Below are 22,153 nucleotides of genomic sequence, written 5' to 3' on the forward strand. Positions count from 1 at the left end.
GTGCTAAGTGCCTTCAAGTCAGTTTAGTCTCATAGCGACCCTGTATAGGGTCTCCAAGGAGTGGTTGGTGAGTTTGAACCACTGACTTTGCAGTTTAAATCAATAAACAGGAATAAAAAATACATGTATGGTAGGTGTTTTTCTTCTTCTCTCAGATGTGTGTGTTATGTATATATATGAACTTGTGAATGTTGTTGTTATTAAGTGCCATGGAGTCAATTCCAACCCATAATGACCCTGTATAGGATTTCCAAGGAGCAACTGGTAAGCTTGAACCACTGACCTTGCAGTTGAAACGACTTTGCTGTCTGACACATTAGCCCACAGCACCACACCAGGACTCTAAGAATATATGATATACACACCTGAGAGAAGAAGGAAAAAAAAACAGGAGAGAAGCATCATCCTCAAGTGATCTTCCTAGACATCTAAAATGTCAGTTCAGTCTTTTTTTTTTTTTTTTTTCTTAGAAAAGAAAATAGGAAATTTTACTCTTGGCATGAACCTGCCTTTCATGACTAGACAGCCAGCTGAGAATGCAACAGGAGCCAAAGAGTAAGGAGATCAGGCAGAGAGGAAAAGTCAAAAACACTAAATGAAATCTTTCCCCAAATGGGACTCCTAAAATCAACTTAGAACACAGTATCATTTATGAGTAACAAAAATAGTTACTATTTGATTTATTCTTTTATATTTTGTTTTATAAAAATCTATTCTTCCATTTTATCTTGTAAAAATGAAAACAACAGACAACACTGAAGAACTCATTTTAATTGACCTCATCATTGGAAATCCGCCACACAGATTTTAAGGATTTCTGACCAACCAACATCTGAAACACTAGAAAGATCTGTAACTTGCTCAGAAGTTTCTCCTGGTCTTTTTATAAAAAAAAAATTTTCTTCTAAGATCTAAGAGCAACAACCGAATCTGTTGAGATCATAGAGTTCATTGCCTGGTATCTTATGAGCTATTTTTAAATCAATTTCCTTCCTATCACAGAACACTTAAGTGGAAATTTAAATACTGAACAACTGACCCTTTGAATACTGCTCAAGAAACAAACATAGTGCTAATATTGTCAAGTACCTTTTTGCTTTTCCATTAAAAAGAGAGCAAGCCATTCTTCACATTTTTATTAAATAAGGAAAAGCCGTTGCACTTTTCACAGGCTTTCTAAAACATGCCCAGTCCAGCCAAGTGAAATTTATTTGTATCAAAATGGCAGGGAGGTGCTGTCTGCCCTCCTCTAACTTCACAAGGAAGATGGAGAAAAACCATCAGTGTCAGCCCAAGGCCTATTCCTAGGAGGCTGAGGTCAAACCCTCTAACCTTCTTTACCAATTCGGACACTATTTGGGCCTTTTCTAGGTCTCTGCTGGGTTCAATAATTCATTATAATAGCCACACAGAACTCACAGACCATGCTCACAAATAGGGTTTTTTTTTTTAGGAAAGTAATAGGTTACAATTCAGAAACAGAACACTTAGTTCTTCATTCAGGACAGTCTCTTCTCAGAAGGCATACTCAGGCCCCCCCTGACCTGGCCTACAGCCTGCCACATGCTAACAAGTGCCTACTGGCACCCACTCTGCCAGCAAAACTCCTGTCCAAAGGCATTCGGCCCCATGACCCGGGATGCCCACCACTCTGTCTCCCACTCTTGGGTCTGCTGCCTCTGCGCCCACTGCCGTCACCATTTCTCTACTGCTGCACTTGCTACATCTATGGTCTTGACCAATCAGTTAACTCTCTGAGCCTCCGTTTCCTCATATGTGGAAAGAAGATACCCATGCCACCAAAGGTTGTTGTGAGATTTGAATCAGATGATGTGTGTGAAGGGTAATGTGTAAACCATAAAGTGCTGAGTAAATGCCTTTCTGTTTGATTTTAGTTACTTTGTTTTTTACCAGAGACTCTAGATGTATTACTGTCTATGCCAATACCCTGTGTTTGCTCAAAAGTTATGAAGATTGCTCATAACTAGAGATCACAGGATCCAAACAATTTAGTCAGCAGCTAGTGAGCTCTTTGTCAGGATATGATCACAAACTTAGTGTCCAAGCCAACATGTCTACCCCAACAAAATCCATCAAGCAGTGGGGCTCACTCCATCCTAGTGTATGGGTTGGCACTCCTAAAAGGAATGTCCCCAGTACATTTCTCCTTTCTTACACTTGCTTCCAGACCACCTGACCCAGTCTCTATTTCATTCCCCATCAAGTACCTCACAGACTCCTTGTTCTCAGATGTATGTCCTTGCTCTGGGAACAAGGCCCACCTCTTCTGGCTTTGTACACAATTTCATCTTTTCTTCTTGTATTCCTGCCTTGAAAGTACCTCTTCGAAATCAACTCAAGCCATGGGGCCTCTGGGGCTCCCCACCACTATTCCACACTCATAGACAGTTCCTACTTTGTGGTCAAAGCTTGGCAAATATGACTTTATACAGTTCAGTGGTGGTTTATAACCCTTCTAAACAATATCAAAAGGATTAGAAGGATTGGAGGATTTTGCATTGTGTGTATGTGTTTTATGGTAATGGCCTCTGAGCATTTCTAAATCTAATTATTAGAAATTTGCAATGAGAAAATAGTAATTGCACATGAGCCTTTGGGAGTCTAGATGGCTTAGCAGAGGCTGCAAACCACAGATTAATTGTAAACACCTCTCCCTACAGTGCTACCTCAAGGTCAACAGCCTCCAACTCACAGTTATATCTAGGTGAAGAAAGAAAGAAGAGAGATTCCACATCCCTTTGAGAAAGCCATGGGTTTCCATGATGGCAAAATTGGGTGAAGTCTACATCATTTTTATAAAAATAATGAAGTCTCTATTCCCCAAGGGAGAAAAAACATAGATATACATAGCAGTATATGGAGTACATAGGATACATATCCTATGCTTAGCATTGGGTTTTACAAGGTTTTCTTGGAAATTAACTTATTCCCAAAAGCTGCTAAAAGAAGAGAGAGTGGGAAGACAAGCAGAGGCAGAAAGAAATGAAACTATGAGAGGGCTTCAAAAAGCTCCTGGAAAAATCCCATTACCTTTCAGTTCCATTTTCCACAAACTTTTTGAAGCCCCCTCATAGATACGGAGTCCTGGTGTGGCTCTATGGATTAATGTGCTGGACTGCAAGGGTGGCTTGAACCACAAGGTTGGTGGTTCAAACTCACAAGTCACTCCTCGGAAACCCTATACAGGGTCTCTATGAGTTGGAACGGACTCGAAGGAACTAAACAACAACAACGGCAACACGTAGATACAGGGGGAAATAATAATAGGCTGTGGGTTGAGATGAAGAAGAAAAATGTAATAATTATGGCAAACTTTTATGGTCACTAGGAACTTCATTTCCAGAAAGGGAGAAAGAAAGTCCAGTCAGAGAAGGGCATTGGTGTTTATGATTAAAGGTTCAAAAGCAAGGTCAAATTTGCAAACAATAAGTGAGAAGATTCTAGCCAAAGCAACCCCATCCTGGAAGGGCTGAGAAGGGGAAAAAATACAAAACAGAGTTAAGACTAGATTGCTAGGAAACTTACTATCCACATTAAGGAGAGTTAGGAAATGAGGTAGTGGTGAGATTCCCAAGGTTTCTGAAGTGAGAAATGACACCTTAGAAAGACTGCCTTAACATGATTTGACAATAAATATTCTCAACTTCTACTAGGATTCTCAACTCTTTGCCGATAACCCCCAAATCTAATTAAACAATCTTGAGTAATTACCAGCTTTCTATCATTAGCATAGCGGTTAAGAATCAGGCTGCGAACCGCAAGGTCAGCAGTTTGAAACTACCAGCAGTTTCGTGGGAGAAAGATGAGGCCTTCTGCTCCTGTAATGATTTACAGACTCGGAAACCCTATGAAAGGTTGCTATAAATTGGAACCAACTCCACGGCACATAAAAACAACAACAATCTTTACTTAGATGTCCCATCACCCCAGGCAAATTATATATAGAGATATAGATATATATGTTGTTGTTAGGGGTCATCAGTTCTGACTTATAGTAACCCAGCAGAACAAAACACTGCCTGGTCCTGTGCCATCCTTACAATTGTTACTACATTTGAGCCCATTATTTTTGCTACTGTATCAATCCATCCCATTGGGGGTCTTCCTCTTTTTTGCCAAACCTTCACTTCATAAGCATGATATCCTTTTCCAGGGACTGGGTCCCTCTTAATAACACGTCTGAAGTATGAGATGAAGTCTCAAGATTCTGGCTTCTAAGAAGCATTCTGATTGTACTTCCTCCAGCACAGATTTGTTTGTTCGTTTGGCAGTCTGTGGTACTTTAATATTATTCATCATTAATATTCTTCTTCAACACCATAATTTAAATGCATCGATTCTTTTATTATTTTCCTTATTTGTTGTCCAACTTCCCCATGCATATGAAGCAATTGAAAATACTATGGCTTGGGTCAGGTGCACCTTAGTCCAAAAACTGACCTCTTTGCTCTTTAGCACTTTACATACATATCTTACCCACCACACATCTGTCAGTTTGTCATAATATGGTGGTTTGCATGCTGCTGTGATGCTGGCAGTTATACCATCAGTATTTTAAACACTAGCAGCGTCCCCATGGTGGGCAGCTTTCAGCAGAGCTTCCAGACTAAGACAGGCTAGAACGAAGGAGAGGCAGAGTACTTCTGATTGTTTAGTCACTGAACACCTTATGAAAAGCAGCCGAACACTGCCAGATATAGTACCAGGAAATTTAAACATTATGAATAACAGCAAAACACTGTCAGATATATTGCCAGAGATGAGCACCTTGAGTTGGAAGGTACTCAAAATACAATTGGGGAAAAGCTGCTTCAGAGTAAGATTGACCATAATCACGTGAATGGAATAAGGTTTCAGGACCTTCATTTGCTTTGGGGTACAATTCAAAATTAGGAGATACAGCTGCAAACATCCATTAATAATCAGAACATGGAATGTACAAAGTATGAATCTAGGAAAAATGAAACTTACCAAAATGAAATAGAACACATAAAGGTTAATAGCCTAGGCATTAGTGTGTTGAATGTACTGGTATAGGCCATTTTGAACCAATCTTATGGGTTGCTATACTAGAAACAATAAATTGAAAAAGAAGACCATCACATTCATTATCAAAGACAACATTTCAAGATCTAACGTGAAGTACAATGCTGTCTGTGACAGGATAATATCCACCTAAAAGTGATGATGAAACTGAAGAATTTTAACAACTTCATCAGTCTGAAATTAACCAAACATGCAAATAAGATGCATTGACAATTATTGGTGATTACAATGCAAAGGTTGGAAAGAAAGAGGAAGGTTCAGCAGTTGGAAAATATGGCCTTAGTGATAGAAATGATGATGGAGGCCACATGATCGAATTTTGCAAGACCACAGCTTACTCATTGCAAAAATTTCTTTTCAACAACATAAAAGGAGAGTATACACACTGACCTCACCAGATGGAATACACAGGAATCAAATTGAATATATCCTTGGGAAGAGATGGTGGAAAACTTCAATACCATCAGTCAAAAAATGGCCAGGAGCCAACTGTGATATAGGTCATCACTTGCTCCTAGGCAAATTCAGGCTCAAACTGAAGAAAATTAAAACAAGTCCAATAGAACTAAAATATGACCTTGAGTATATCCCCTCCTGAATTTAAAGACCATTTCAGGAACAGATTTAATACTGTAGTCACTAATGACCACAGACCAGGAGAATTGTGGGATGACATTAAGAATATCATAGAGGAAAACAACAAAATGTCATTAAAAAGACAGGAAAGAAAGAAAACACAAAAATAGATGTCAGAAGGTACTCTGAAATTTACATTGGAACATACAGAAACAAAAGTAAATGGAAGAAATGAGGTGGTAAAAGAGATGAACAGAGAATTTCAAAGGGCAGCTGGAGAAGACAAAGTCAAATATTGCAATGCAAACAGACCTGGAATTAGAAAATGAAAAGGGACGAAAAAGCTCAGCATATTGCAAGCTGAAACAACTGAAGGAAAAATTCAAGCCTTGAACTGCAAAATTGAAGGATTCAAACACACCAGCCACTCCTTAGAAACCCTATACAGGGTCGCTATATGTCAGAACTGACTCCAAGATGGCACTTAACAACAACAATGGGCAAAATATTGAGTGATGCCCTACCACGTTCAATAGACTCCTGTGAACCTGAGTGGAAACCTGGTTGGCCAGCAGTGTGGCAAGACCTGGGGACTCCTAGACCCAGAGTCAGTGACATAGCCACAGAGAACTAGAGTGGAGAGTGAAGCGTCCAGCAGATAAGAAGTGAGGGCATGTGCACAAGAACACTCAAACTTGCAGATAATACCCACTTGACCTGGCTTCAATGGCTGGATGATCAGACTTCAACTAGAAGAACAAAGAAGAGGAAAAAAAAGAATAATCTGATACAATTTGATGAACTTGACCTACACCTATGGATGCAGTAGCTCAAAACAGGAAACAAATCTTTACAGCAAGGATCATTCCCACCCCCTTGATACACAGGGTAGACAGGGATGGGCAACTTGGACATTGGCTACCCAAAATGAGAGGCTACAAAGGCAAGAAGTGACTGGCTTACAAGTTTTCAAGAGGGAGACTAGATCTAGAGGGCGTAAGAATCTCCACAGAGTAGTATCCAATCTGTCTGGGCTGGGCTGATGAAAGGAGATTGGGATGGCTCTCATGTAGCACAATAGTGAATGATTGCTATGAGGACTGACTTTGAGGGTTGGGAATATAAAGGTAGACATTTGTAGCAAAATGAGGGGAGTTGTTGACTTTGCAGTCCAGGAGCCAGAGGGCCCTGGGACCATCAAGGGAGAAGAGAAGAATGCAGGACCCTACCCTGAGTAGTAGTGACACCAGAGATGGAGGCACAGATGATGACATGGAGAGAGGTAATGGCTGGGGACTCTAGACCCAGAGAGGGAGAGGGGCTGTGTGCTGACGACCAGGGGGAAAGGCTTGCAGGTTGTTTGATGATGTATGGAGGGGATTGTAACTATGGCAATGTAATGATATATGATAGGATGGATGTAAAGTGAATGTTCTCCCATGTAAACTATCACATGATTCACAATAAAACATTTTTTAAAAATTGACTGATACAGAAAACATCAAAAGAAGATAAAAGGAATACACGGTCACTGTATCTAAAAGAAATGATCAATGTTCAACCTTTTTAAGATACAGCATATGATCAAGAACCAATAGTATGGAAGGAAAAAGCCCAAGCTTCACTGAAGGCCTTGGCAAAAAACAAAACTCCAGGAAGTGACAGATAACAAATTGAAATCTTCTAACAAACTGATGCAGCACTGGAGGCACTCACTTATCTAAGCCAAGAAGTTTGGAAGACAGCTAACTGGCCAACCTGCTGGAAGAGGTCCATATTTGTGGCCATTCTAAAGAGAGGTGATCCAATGGAATGTGGAAATCAACATACAATTCAAGGATATCAAAGGCAAGTAAAATTTTCCTGAAGGTAATTCAAAAGCAGTCATAAGAGTACATCAACAGGGAAGTGCCAGAAACCCAAGTCGGATTCAGAAAAGGATGTGGAATGAGTGATACCATTGTTGATCTCAAATGGATCTTGGTTGAAAGCAGAGAAGACCAGAAAGCTGTTTACTTGTGCTTTGTTGAGTAACCAAAGGCTTTAATTGTATAGATCAGGACAAACTATGGATAATATTGTGAAGAATGGGTATTCATTCCAGAACACTTAATTGTACTCATGAGGAGTCTGTACAGAGACAAAGAGGCAGTTGTTAGAACAGAATAATAGGATACTCAATAGTTTAAAATCAGGACAGACGTGTGCCAGGGTTGTATTCTTTCTAGTCAATCTGTATACTGAGCAAATAATCTGAGAAACTAGATTATATGAAGAAGAACATGGCATTAGGATTAGAGAAAGATTCATTAACAGATCATATGCAGATGATGCAACCTGGTTTACTGGAAGTGAAGAGGACTTAAAATACTTATTGATGAAGATTAAGATTACAGCCTGCAGTATAGAATGCACCTCGATGTAAAGAAAACAAAAGTCCTCACAACTCATCCAATAAATAACATCATGATAAATGGAGAAAAGACTGGAGTTGTCAGAGAATTATTTTGCTTGGACGCACTATCAACACTGATGGAAATAGCAATCAAGAAATCAAACTACATGTTGCATTAGGCAAATCCACTGCACAAGACCTCTTTAAAGAGTTCAAGAGCAAAGATGTCACATTGAGGACTAAGATGTGCCTGACCCAAGCCATGGTATTTTCACAATAACCTCGTATGCATGTGAAAGTTGGACAGTGAATAAGGAAGACCACGGAAGAACTGATGCATTTGAATTACAGTATCGGAGAAGAATATTAAAAGTACCAGGGACTGTCAGAAGAACAAACAACTCTGTGTTGGGAGAACTACAGCAGAATGCTTCTTAGAAGCCAGGATGGTGAGACTTGTCTATTGTACTTCAGACCTATTGTCAGGCAGGATCAGACCCTGGGGAAAGACATCATGCTAGGTAAAGTGGAGAGTGAACAAAAAAGTAGAAAGACCCCCCCCCCAAAGAGATGGACTGGCACAATGGCAAAAACAAAGGGCTCAAATGTAACAACAATTGTGAGGATGGCACACAACAGGGCAGTTTTTCTTTCTGTTGTGCATAATAGGGACGCTATTAGTTGGAACCAACTTAACAGCACCTAACAACAAAACATATATAAATGAACTTATCCTCTTGCCCTAAAAACCATTTCCCATGATTCCCTAACATTCCCACACTTCAACCTTCCTTGCCTTCTCTTTTCCTTTCTTGGTTTTTATTTTTGCCTTCCATCCTAAACACAAAAATCAATTACAACTGAATGACCTTTTACAAAGTCTTGAGAATCTCTCCATTGGGTTATATCCACTAGGAATCCTCTGGTTTTGACTCTTGCTATATGGAGTTGTTGTTGTGAAGTGCATTCGAGTCGATTCTGACCCATAGTGACCCTGTATAGGGTTTTCAGGGAGCAGGTGGTGAGCTTGAACTGCTGACCTTGCAGTTCAAATGGCTTTGCAGTCTGGCACATTAACCCACAGTGCCACACCAGGACTCGAATAGAGCAATACTTTCTCATTGGCATCCCTTTTGTCAGTCTTTTAGTTGTCTAGCTCACACTGCAAACAATGTCTCTTTGCACATCTTATCCATACTCCACAATCTTCCATATCTCTGTGTCTTCAGAGGTGCTACACTCTACCTGGAATTGCCTCTTATCCCTCTCAGCCCTTTTGATTCAAGACGCAGCTCAAATTCAAGGCACCTTCTCCAGATATTTAGTAACTCTCCTCCACGCTGTCAGACTTTATAAGTATCTTTATAAGTATACTTTATAAGTATCTTTATCACAGCAGATATTTTAGATTGTGATTGTTATGTGGCATTCTTCCCCATGAGACTTTACATTACTATACAGTGTTTGCGTAGTGGTTACGAATCGGGCTGCGAACCTTAAGGTCAGCGGTTCGAAACTACCAGTCGCTCCGCGGGAGAAAGATGAGGCTTTCTACTCCCGTAAGGATTTACACCCTCGGAAACCCTGTACAGGGTCGCTATGGGTCGGACCCGACTCGATGGCACTTAACAACAACAACAACAACAGTGTCCTACTTCCCTTTCCATTACAGTATCCAGCACAATGTCCAGTCTAGAGAAGTCAATACATATTGCAGGCTTTACAAGCCATACAATTTCTGCTGCAACTGCTCTAGTCTGTAGCCCCCAACCAACCATAGCCAATACATGAGTGTGGTCCAATAAAACTATTTTACTGGCAGGGAAAAATAGAGCCAGATTGTAGGTGGAAGGTCACATTTGACCTGTAGGTCATAGCTTGCTCATCCCAGTTCTAGAAATTCAATAAATTTTCATCAAATTAAATTGGATCTAGTAACACTGAAATTTCATCAAATTAAATTGGATCTAGTAACACTGAAAACTCAAACTCAGACTTTGCCCTCAAATGATTATATGACCTTATCCGAACGTTGTCAGTAATTGCAGCCTTTAAGACATTACTTTGCAGGTAAACCTATTGTAGTCACTCAATGGCCAGTTGTAGAACTGACTGCAATGAAGTCGACAGGACATGTGAGTTTGATGTAACTGTAGCTGATCCTCAGGCCAAGTTCCAACCCTCATCTAGCCCTAAAGGGCTACTGGATGCTAGCTAGGTGTCATCATCCCCACAAACAGACAAGCTTTACTTTCCAAAACCACCTCAAACTTCCATTCTGTGCTCAAACCCTTACCTGGACTTCAATAGGGTTCTTATGTTATCACTATAGCAAGATGGTCACCAGAGCAAGCTCCCACGTGAAAAAGTGGGCCACGTTTTTCAGCCTAAGCAGTGGAGACTTCCTGATGCTCCAGTGCATTGTTACACAGCAGTTATAAAACACTGCTCTAACTTTGTTGTTGTTGCTATTAAGTGCCATCAAGTCAGTTCTGACCCATAGTGACCCTGTATAGGGATTCTGATGAGTGGCTGGTGAGCTTGAATCGCCGACCTTGCAGTCCAAATGGCTTTGCAGTCTGGCGCATTAACCAACAGCGCCACACCAGGACCTTTTCATACAAGCACTACAATAAGAAAGGGGAGGGGGAAGGGTAGGTGAAAATAAAAAACTGTAAAAGAGAGAAGCTTATTGAATTGAGTTTCTTGAAGCTAATCACCTTTGCCTAGCCAAAATACTTGGTATACAGCAGACCAGGAAATGTTTGTTGAATGAATGAATAAATGTATTAAATCAAGGATCTACATCAGTGAGTTTGCTAAAACATACATACATATTTTAAAATCAGAAAGATGAATCAGAAAGTGCAATGTTGACTGACTTTCCCAGCGTGTGGAGAGGGAAAACTGTCAGTTTTCCCCTTCTGTTCTCAAGCACACTCACCATCTTGAGTATTCGGACTCAGGATTTGGGTTCGGAGCTCCTCCAGACTAATTCCCAGACACCTACAGATCTCCTTGGGGCTATACGGTTCAGGGTGAAGGGCATCCTCTGCGATCAACAACATTTCTTCTAGAGTGACCCCTAGTTTGGCTTGAACCTCCTCCAGCCGCAGCACTTCGTCCCATGGTAGGCTTTTATACTTAGCCAGGAGCTGTAAGTTCAAACCAAGATAATGGTCAGTGTTCATTTCAGAAGTTGATATGTACTATTTGAATTAGCCAAATTCAACCATACTCTGTTTTTAGTTTTTGGGTTGGTATTTTGTGTTGTTGTTTTCCTTTTGTTTTTCCATTCAACCTATCCAAATTTCCCACCATTGCTTGGAAAATGTACACTGGGTTCAGATGTTTGGAATTAAGCATGCTTATGTGACACTCGTGGGCTATGTAGTTAAGTATTTGTCCTACCAATAAAAAATTTTTTAAAAACCTAATCCTCCACTGATTTTTTTTTTTTTTTTTTTGCCTGTCACCACTCTCCCTCAGGGCTATTTCTCTGAATAACTCCCTTCTTTTATCCCTATTCAGTCCATCCCTACTACACCCCTTTCTATAAAGTCCACCACAGAAAACGACTCAAATCTCATGTGACCTGAGTCCTGAGGTGGACACGGTATGCCCGCTCTCATTAGAGCACTTCCTGTTTACTACATGCCTCTTTGAAAATGGCTAATGAATTTAAGTATCTGGGCGTTCGGAGTAAAGTCCCAGATTTTAAATGAAAACCGCATTGGTGACCTTATGAAAAACCATTTCACTAGGTAATGGTAGTAGGAGAGCTGTACGTTTCTCCATCCTCAAGAAGAGTTTGGTTTCCAATCGCATCCTGAGGCACCCCCTCAATCTGACGGAGAGTTTGACCTAAACCTTTGTAACCAGGTACACTCATGGAACCCAAACCCAGAATTGTTTCCCTCATTCTCCCTAAACTGCTGACTGAGCCCTGCAGAACAGGTGACAACCTAAACAATGACGACTGCTCTCACTCCCAGGTCTATAAAATTCATTCCCTGGGTGTTAAGACAGCAGGTGCGGACAACACAAACAGAAAAATGAGGCAAGCAAGAACAGGGGAAATTAGTCTTCAAGGAAATGTGCATCTGATTTACTCTTCTATTATGCTGCTGATTTGATTTTCTTTTCTCCAGGAAGCAGGGTTTACCAAAAGACCATTGTCCTTTGGTTAGGGCCCCTTACTTCTGAAGAATGTTAATAACAGAAGTTCTTATATCCATTAATCCTCTTTCTAAAATCCTGGCTTATACATACAAAAGGAGTTAATGATTTTAAGACAAAACTGGGAAAAAAGACAATAGAATTCCTTTTTTTCTGTTGAATTCTTTCACTGAACATGGTGCCATTTTTTAAAGCAAGGCAATGAGCTAAGTAAGACCTATCTGCTAACCTTGTTTGTTTAGCATTTAATATATATATACTGCCATCAAGTCAATTCCTACTTATAGCAACTTGCTAAGACAGAGTAAACTACCCCATGAGATTTCCAAGGCCAGCAGTTCAAGCTCACCAGCCGCTCCTCGGAAACCCTATACAGGGTCGCTATGGGTCGGGATCGACTCGACGGCACTTAACAACAACAATCTTTATGGGGAAGTCCTGGTGTGGTAATGTGGGTTAACGTGATGGTCTGCAAAGTCGATTTGAACCACAAAGTCAGCAGTTCAAGCTCACCAGCCACTCTTCAGAAACCCTATACAGGATCATTATGGGTCGGAACCAACTTCACAGCACTTATCAACAACAACAACAATCTTTACAGAAGCAAACTGCCACATCTTTCCCCCACAGAGTGCTGGTGGGTTCAAACTGCTGACTTTCAGTTAAAAGTTGAGCACTTAACCACTGCACCACGAAGATACACCTGGAGTTTATTAAGGTTGCAGAGTTCACAGACTTGAGTCCACCTATGGAGCTTTCTTTCAATTCATTCATTCACGTTCCACATTCCAATGTAAACAGAGTGGAAAAGAGCTTGTGACAAGGATGGCTTACACTGAAGCTTACACAATCCAACTGAAATAAGCAATGAAGCTAACAAATACAGCACTGTATGATTTTAGACATACTTTTTATTTCTTTTAACCTGCAACAATCTTGAGAGATAGGTATTATTACTCACACTTAAGAGATGAAAGTAAGGGATAAGTCCAAAGTCATCCAACTAGTAAGACACAGAATTGAAAATTGAACCAAGTCTTGTGTGATGACTATCTCTCTTGCATCCACAAGGCCACAACCTTAATGGATTATGGCTGCTATACGCCATGCTGCTCATAGTAGAGCCAAACCCTTCAAGTCTTAGAAACAGAGGTGAAGATTTGTGTTGGACATACATTTTTTAAAACCTTGTAGATTGGCTCCTTGAGGAGTGAGGAGGGGCAGACAGGAAAAACATCAGAGAATTGCCTCAAGGGAAGAGAGTGGTTTCTTCCTACAAAAGTTTCAGTCAACAAAGATTTCCAAGTTCCATCTATAGTCAACCTCACTGGTAGAAGTTACATTACCACAGGGCCTTGATCCCAAGTAACTGAACCAGCAAAGTGGGGTAGAAAGTCTAGGAATGCCTTCAACCTACAAGGTTCCATTTTCAAAAGGCAGCCTCCCTGTGTGATTTTCTTCTGCAGCCAGAGGCATTAACGTACTGAGGTTGGTGTTCACTCTGGCAATAGCCAACTTGCAGTTCACTCAGCCCTTACCTGGAGGGGCCACACAGCCAATTTGGTGTACATTTCAATTAAGGATGAAATCTACCACATGCCCATAAGCAGTGAATAGTGCACCCCATTGTGGGAGTAAAGCCACTGAAGCTCTTTGAAATTTAGCTCAGGAAATGGAAAGATGACTTGCAGATGAGGGAAGTGGGTGGTAAAATCACTGTTGCTCAAACAAAGAAAGTCATGAGGGAATTTACTACTTGTGACCATAGTGGCTGGCCTACTTCCCATTTGTGAAGTGGGCCTATGAGTCAGGGGTAGGCTAGGTCATTTTGTCACAAGTTCCTTATTCAGAAGCAGGACGGGAAAATAAGATAGAGCAGTTCTTTGTCAACATTTGCCATTTTCTTTTCATTATTGCAAATATTGACTGACTACTCTGTGGTGCTTTGGTAGCATAGTGGTTATGAATCAGGCTGCTAATCTCACAGTCAGCAGTTCGAAACTACCAGCTGTTCTGCAGGAGAGAGATGAGGCGTTCTGCTCCCGTAAAGATGTACAGCCTCGGAAACCCTATGAAGGGTCGCTATGAGTCAGAACCGACTCCATGGCACACTATGGCGCTGTAGCACTGGACCACAAGGTCGGTTTGAACCACAAGGTAAGCAGTTCAAACTCAATAATAGGCGCTCCTCGAAAACCCATGCAGGGTCGTTATGGGTAGAAAATGACTCGATGGCACTTAACAACAGCAACAACTCATAATCTCACACCACCTGTGATGGGAGGTGCCAGACTGGAAAGCAGGCAACAAAATATTCGTCCAGAGTCATGGAAAGAGGTACTGAAAATACGGCTAATATCCTGTCTTAGGTTGCTGTCTCCCAGAAACAGATCTTGAGATAAGAATTTGAAGGCAAGCTGTCTAGACAGCACTTAACAACAACAACAGTATATTTGTGTGGGTGATCCCAAGAAGCACTGGCAGAGGAGTGGAAAATAAAACAGGGAAAGAAGTAAGTTAATACAAGATGCATTCATGGGGGCAAGTGAGGCTGGCCCTGCTGGGACCTCTGGGAGCTACATGGTAAAAACCTCAAGTGTGTCCCACCGAAGGAACAAGAAAGCTAGCCAGGACAATGAATCGGACCCAGAGCACAAGAGTGGACAAGGGCTTCGCCCAAGAGTCTAAACTTCCCAGAACCTCCAGGCTGCCCCAGATGCAGGCTATAAACTCTCTATTGCAGTCAGGAGAAGTCCCCATGTGATACCCGGAGTCTCCTGTACAGTACTAAGATAATGGTGAGGGGAGGAAGAAGCCCAACACCATTTGCCTGCCTCCTTAATATCAGTGTTTGCCTGTCAGAATCCATCTACCTTACCTTAGTCTTCTGCACTGAATCTCATAATAGTAACAAATCAATAGCACAAGCACCAAATTTCCCCACCATATCAACAAAGGATAAAGTTTCTTATCTTTTCTCTCAGTCACCTCTAAAAATAAGAATATGTTCAACAAACTGTTCTCCACACAATGAAAGGAGCTGTGTTTTACCCTTCCTGGTTATATAACACATGCTTATTGTAAAAACATCAAACAGTACATAAATTTCAAAATACAAAAACAAAAAAATTGAAAAATCATCTGAAATTACCCCAGTGAGATAACTATGGTGGTGGTAAACCTTACAAAAATCAAGGTGCTATGTGTGGGTAGAGAATTGGTGTGGCACTGTGGGTTAATGAGCTGGACTGCAAAGCTGGCTTGAACCACAAGGTCAGCAGTTCAAGCTCACCAGCCACTCCTCGGAAACCCTATATAGGGTCGCTATGGGTCGGAATCCATTTCAACAGAACATAACAAAAACAACAATGGATAGTGTAGGGGGTTATGAGTTGGACTGCTAACCTCAAGGTCAGCAGTTCAAATCTACCAGCCACTCCTTGGGAGAAAGATGAGGCTTCTGCTCCTATAAAGGTTTACAGCTTTGTTGTTGTTGTTAGGTGCCACTGAGTTGGCACAGCAGAACAAAACACTGCCCGATCCTGGGCCAACATCACTATTGTTGCCGCGCTTGAGTCCATCGATGCTGTCATTTAGCCAGTCCATCTCGTTGGGGGGTCTTCCTCTTTTTCCCTGACCCTCCACCTTACTAAACATATGTCTCTCCATTGACTGCTCCCTCCTGATGTCTGAAGTATATGAGACGAAGTTTGGCCATCCTGGCCTCCAAGGAGCACTCTGGCTGCACTTCTTCCAACACAGATCTGTTGGCTCTTTTGGCAGCCCATGGCACTTTCAATATTCTCCTCTAACACCACAACTCAAAAGCATCAGTTCTTCTGCAGTCTTCCTTATTCACTGTCCAGCTTTCACATACATATGAGGTTATTGAAAATACCATGGCTTGGGTCAGGTGCACCTTAGTCCTCAATCTGACATCTTTGCTCTTCAACACTTTAAAAAGGTCTCACACAGCAGATTGGCCTAATGCAATATGCTGTTTGATTTCTTGACTGCTGCTTCCATGAGTGTTGACAGTTGATCCAAGAAGAATGAAGTCCTTGACAACTTCAATCTTTTCTCCATTGATAAGAATGCTGTTTATTGGTCCAGTGATGAGGATTTCTGTTTTCTTTACATTGAGATGTAATCCATACCGAAGGCTGTGCTCTTTGATCTTCAACAGTAAATATTTTAAATCCTCTTTACTTTCAGCAAGCAATGTTGTATCATCTGCATATCGCATGTTGTTAATGAGTCTTCCTCCAATCCTGACGTCACGTTTTTCTTCATATAACCCAGCTTCTCGGATGATTTGCTCAGCATACAGGTTGAATAAGTATGGTGAAAGAATACAATCCTGTCGCACATCTTTGTTAATTTTAAACCATTCAGTGTTCCCATGTTCTGTTCAAACAACTGCCTCTTGGTCCATGTACGTATTCCTCAGGAGCACAATTAAGTCTTCTGGAATATTCATACTTCACAATATTGTCCATAGCTTGTCATGATCCTCACAATCGAAAGCCTTTGCGTAGTCAATAAAGCACAGGTAAACATCTTCCTGATATTCTCTGCTTTCAACCAAGATTCATCGGACGTCATACCCTTAGAAACCCTATAAAGGGTCTCTCTGAGTCAGGACTGATTTCACCGCACAAAAGCATCACCAGTGTAGCTGAATGGAGTGCAGTGGCTCCATATGATAAGCAATGGACTTCAAACCACAAGGTCCACAGTCTGAGCCCATCAGCAACTCCATAGCAGAAAGATGAGGCTTTCTGTTCTTGTGAAGCTTTAAAAGCCTCAGAAATCCTCTACAGGGTCGCTATGAGTTGAAACTGACTCAACAGCACTTAAAAACAACAGTATATCTGAGTAGGGTAACTTCAACCTGAATTAAAACTTCATTTTTAAGATTTATATTTCTACCTTTCTAAAGAAAGCCATTCAACCTTTTCTTTGTCAAAGTGTTACTATGCTTTCTTTTTCCCCCTTATCAAGTATTACTATGTTTTCTTTTTCTTCCCTTGTCAAAATGTTAACAACAGTGAAGAATCAGAATGTCCAAAGAAGATTTAAAAAATCACTTCTCCTAAGACCAGAAGTGAGGAAAGTCCAACCCTCAAAACCATTTGGTCTGGCCTGGCCAAAGCAACATCAGTTCCAGCTATCACACTGTTGGTAAGTGCCGCTGAGTTGGTTCCAAGTCATAGTGACCCTGTATAGGGTTTCTGAGGAGTGGCTGGTGAGCTTGAACAGTTGAACTTGCAGCTCAAACTGACTTTGCAGTCCAGCCATTAACCCGCAGCACCACACTGTTGTTATGAGTAAATTCAATGTTTGATCAAATACAGCAGGCTAATTTTAAGTTAATAATTTTGTATGGCCTGCAAATGATATTATAAATTTTGGCAGAAAAAATGTTCCTCACCCCAGCTTTAGACATGTAAGCAGTGTGTTACAGGCAGAGCCTTCAGATTAGAGTTGATTCAACCTCCTCAGCAAATCTTCTAAACCAAACAAATCAGTTTTATATTTCATAGACTTCAACTGGAAGTCACAAGACCCTCCCACATGTTTACATAGTGTGCTTTAGAAATATTCTTAGTCAAACTGTATCATGAAATAAGGAATCAGCTGTACTAAGAATTGTAGTTAAGAAAATGAATGATTTAGCAACTCCCTATAAATTGTTCTCCCTTCCCTATCTGGATGTGAAACTGTTTCTCTCTTTTTACTTTACCACATAAAAAACAGCTGTTTCTCCTACAAGGGTGGACCCTTGTACCTTTCCTCAAAAGATGCCACAGTCTTCCAAATTTCAAAAATGCACTTATTTCTTCTGTAAAATCTTTTATTTTGTTTTCTAACAGTGCATCAGACTAGTGTTTGCAGTAAAGATACTACTATACCTCATTTTGATAACTAGGTTTCCATACATTCTTTCATGCATACCCACATGCATATAATTTGATGTAAATGGGATCATCATGGCATAGCTCTTTCTATAACTGGTACTTCTTCTTTTTTTTTTTTTTTTTTATTTTACTTATCTTACCCTTTGTTGTTGTTAAGTGCCATCAAGTTGGTTCCAACTCATAGCGGCCCTATATAGAGCTTCCAAAGAGCATCTGCTGGGTTTGAACTGCAGACCTTGTGGTTAGCAGTCAAGTGCTTATCATACAGTGCACCTTCTGTCAATTACACTAGAGCCCATCTCCAGCATTCTGCACTGCTCGATAACCATCACTCAAAACCATCACCAACACTTTGACCACATTGGCTTTCCCTAGTCTTGAGTCATCCCCACTGGCTGTGTTCTCCATATTAGTTTTCAGACCACAGAATAATTCTGGAGAAACTTGCACAACTGCAGAAGGGCCCTACTACAATCCTCTCTGGCCTCTGAGCTCAGTCTCTTACTTCTAAGTCAACCCACACATTGTGCTCGGGATGGATCCCATTTATGTCTGTCTCCTCAGTGGTACAATAGGAAGAGAATTGGCTACGCAGTTAAACAGACATTTACTTGAAAACAAGTCACAAATTTCCATTAAATAAAATGGGGCACTTAGGGACTATTTCACATGATAATACCGTGGACTGCAAGGTCAGCTGTTCAAACCTACCAATCGCCCCTCAAAACCCTATACGGGGTCACTATGAGTCAGAACTGACTCGATGGCACTTAACAACTACATTGTGAAGATTAAATAAGATAACAATAAAACCACAGAGAAGATTATCTAGCCCAAGTTCACTTTACTCCCCTCTCTACATTACCCTGCCTGCCTAGCTTTTTCTCTCTCATCTAATGCCTTCTCCTATGCCTTCAAATATATTCATAGGTTTTCTGTCTGTCTTAAAATTCCTAATTCCCAAAGCTACTGCTCTTCACTTTTTTATCCTTTTTACTGTTCAACAATTGGAATCAGGAGCCCATACTCAAGGCCTCCAGGTCCCTGTTGTTAGGTGCCCTTGATTCGGTTCTGACTTATGAATAGAGTTTTAAAGGCTTTAAATCTTTACAGAAAGCGTCATCTTTCTCCCATGTCATGGCTGGTGGATTTGAACTGCCAACCTTGTGGTTAGCAGTCCAGTGCTTATCCTACAGCACCTCCTGTGTTCCATGTAATGACTGAATGTGGCCTCCTAAAACTCCTTATCTCTAAAAACCACTCTTTTGGGTTTTTTCTCAATCCTCAATCCAATTCCTTAGAGCCTTTAAGGATTCGGTGGTTTTTGACACTCTTCACTGCCTACCTTGGTCAAATTCCCTCTTGTATTGGCTTCTCTAGCACTGAAGTTTTATTGTTTCTCTCCCATCTCTCTAGACCTTATTCCCCATGACTCTTTTTGTTCCTTTAATTATTTAATTGAAGCCAGGTCCAAAGCTCAACCACTGGCTTTCTAATTTCTCTTGCCACATTCTTTCCCTCAGCAACTTGAACTTAGCTCTTGGCTTCAATTGTTCTCTCAAAACAAAGACATCTGAGGGCTATATCCCTAGCCAGGAGATAAGCTTCTAGGCTTAAATTTCTAAACAACTATAAGAAAAGTCCACAAGAATTTCCAGTCACCTTCCATCCTACCTCAGCCATCATCTACTCAATGTGTTTGCTTCACTCATGCACATCTGCATGCATTGAGTGTTTTGAATTGTACCTACCACTTTCCAGACCATAGGCAGATAACAGTGAAAAGGAATCCTGTCGCAGGGGAGTCAAATGTTACGTAATAATTGCACAATGAAGCACTTTATACAATTGTGATAAACTGCTATAATGGAAAAATACAGAATGTGGTGGAAGGGGGTTGTCAGGGAAAACGTCCCAAAAGTACTAACATTTATTCCTAAAGGAAGACAGGAACTTAATCATAGAGAGCCTTATACACAACCCTTCACTAGATCTGGGCATGGCTTCTTTCTTATCAGAGCCTTCTTTCTTATCCGATCCTCACTGACAATCTAAGGCATAAGCTCCCATTGCCAAATCAGTACCTCTAAAATACCATCCTAACAAAATGAATGGTACCCACTGTGTCCAGGACTAAGCCTGAGTGATCTTAGCCTAGGTCTGGGTCTAGTAAACGCAGCGCCCATTGTTCCCCAACAGCTCTGCTCTCAGTCAACTGGATGCTCACCATTCTCTGATTACTCCATACTAGAGTCTCGGCAGTTCACTCTCCTGAATCAACAGGCTGAGTGAAATTGGCCACATTCTTGGGTATTTGGTTTTTCTCCACTCAAATTCAAAGAAACTGCCAATACCCTGAGAATATTATTCCAACTTCTCCTCCCATTCTACCACCAGACAGAGAACAGATTCCATACTGACCACTAAGTGGCAAGAGCTGAAAAACTGGCTGAGTGATGGCTCTTAACCAAACAGGCCCTAGGAAGAGTCACACTGCACATCTCCTTTTAGTGTCACAGAGCGCATGAAACTCTCTCCTTCACTGCTTCACATGCTGCCAGAGGGAGTTCAGGGTGTACAAAAAAGACCAGCATATTTCCTTTCTCTTCTTGACTTCCCAACAATACTTATTACCGGCAACACACACTTAATCCCACAACATAATTAAGGAATATTCTCTTTTATAGACTTAAAACATTTCTGGAAATGTTCAAGCCACTATTTTTTTCTTTTTTTCTTTAGAGTAGAGAGCAGAGGGAGGAGAAGGAATAAAACTGTAAAGGGAAAAATGTATAAAATATGAAAAATGTTGTGCCCATTAAAGATCCCTGGCCACGTTGTTAATTTCAGAACATAAAAATGTGCTGAACTTGAAAGTATCATTTATGCAAGTAACAATTATAAATTTCTATTGAGTTTGCTTTGAAATATTTTGAATTTTAGTTCCAATAGCACTATAAGACTCTGACTTTAATGAATCTGCATTATTAACCTTTTGCCAGCTTCCCTGAAACAGTAAATAAAGCTGATAGAAAGAGAAAACAAAAGAGAGAAAGAAGAAAAAGGAAAACTTGAGAACAGAAGAAACTAAAGATTTATGGAAAAAATTATCATTATGAGTATGCTCTATGTCTACTTCCCTGTGTAAGTAAATACAGAGCATACTCATTTTTTTAAAAAGAGCTAGGAAGGACAAGAGAGGAGAAAAATAAGTCAGTTATTAATCACACCTTTGCTATGAGGAATGTGGTCTACACAGTATTCACTTGAAATCAGTCTCATTTCCCAAACTATTCTGATTAGACATTTTTATTGTCTAAAAAGGAAACTTTGTCCAGGTTGTGCTGTTTCTTTATCCTGTCACATGGGAGTTTATTTTCTGATTTAATGAAACCATTTCTAAACAAGAAGTATTTTCTTTTACATATTGCAGAAAATGGAAGAAGGGAAATATCCTTAGCAGAGTGCCAGACTACATTCCTAGGGACAAGCATTTCCCTCACATCAAGATCTAGCTATGTGTGGAGCACCTATCAGCAATTTTATCTTTATTTCTCTTTCATACAGAACCTTGGATTCAAGTGATATTCAGCAATACAATTCAGGAAATAATCAAATTCTCCATCTTGATAAAAATTTTTTCACTTTCCATATTTAAAAAGAGAGAAAAAAAAATATCCATAGTATTTGAAACAATGTATTTTATCTAAAACAGTTGTGAAGGAGTGTATGACAAAAAGACGTCAATTTCAGATGTCAATTTTACTGACCAAAGTACCTCTAAAATGTGTATGGAGTTTTATACAGTTAAACTCAGAAGGCATTCTCAACAGGAGCAGGTTCTGCGATACATCCAGAGCTGCAGCTACTACTGCTTTCTAGAGATGCCGTTTTTCTAGTAAACTCTTAAATAACAGTCTCTTATCCAACAACTTTCACTACTGAGGTTGACACAATTTTATCCCTCATTTCCCTCTTGTATTTTGGAAGAGAGTAGTCACAACACGAACACATT

At 40.5% G+C, this 22,153-nt stretch overlaps 1 protein-coding gene across 2 annotated transcripts in view; it reads right to left on the bottom strand.

The window, feature by feature from the left end:
- The window catches only part of GALK2 (galactokinase 2), a 172,852-nt gene that overhangs the window by 40,340 nt on the left and 110,359 nt on the right, over positions 1-22,153 (bottom strand). For both annotated transcript variants that reach the window (XM_006831671.1, XM_006831670.1), the window contains exon 8: positions 10,983-11,193. In XM_006831671.1, coding sequence (XP_006831734.1) covers positions 10,983-11,193 — 211 coding nt within the window. The remainder of the gene's footprint in view (positions 1-10,982; positions 11,194-22,153) is intronic.

Source organism: Chrysochloris asiatica, unplaced genomic scaffold (genome assembly GCF_000296735.1).
Source record: "Chrysochloris asiatica unplaced genomic scaffold, ChrAsi1.0 scaffold00004, whole genome shotgun sequence".
Lineage (NCBI taxonomy): Eukaryota > Metazoa > Chordata > Mammalia > Afrosoricida > Chrysochloridae > Chrysochloris > Chrysochloris asiatica.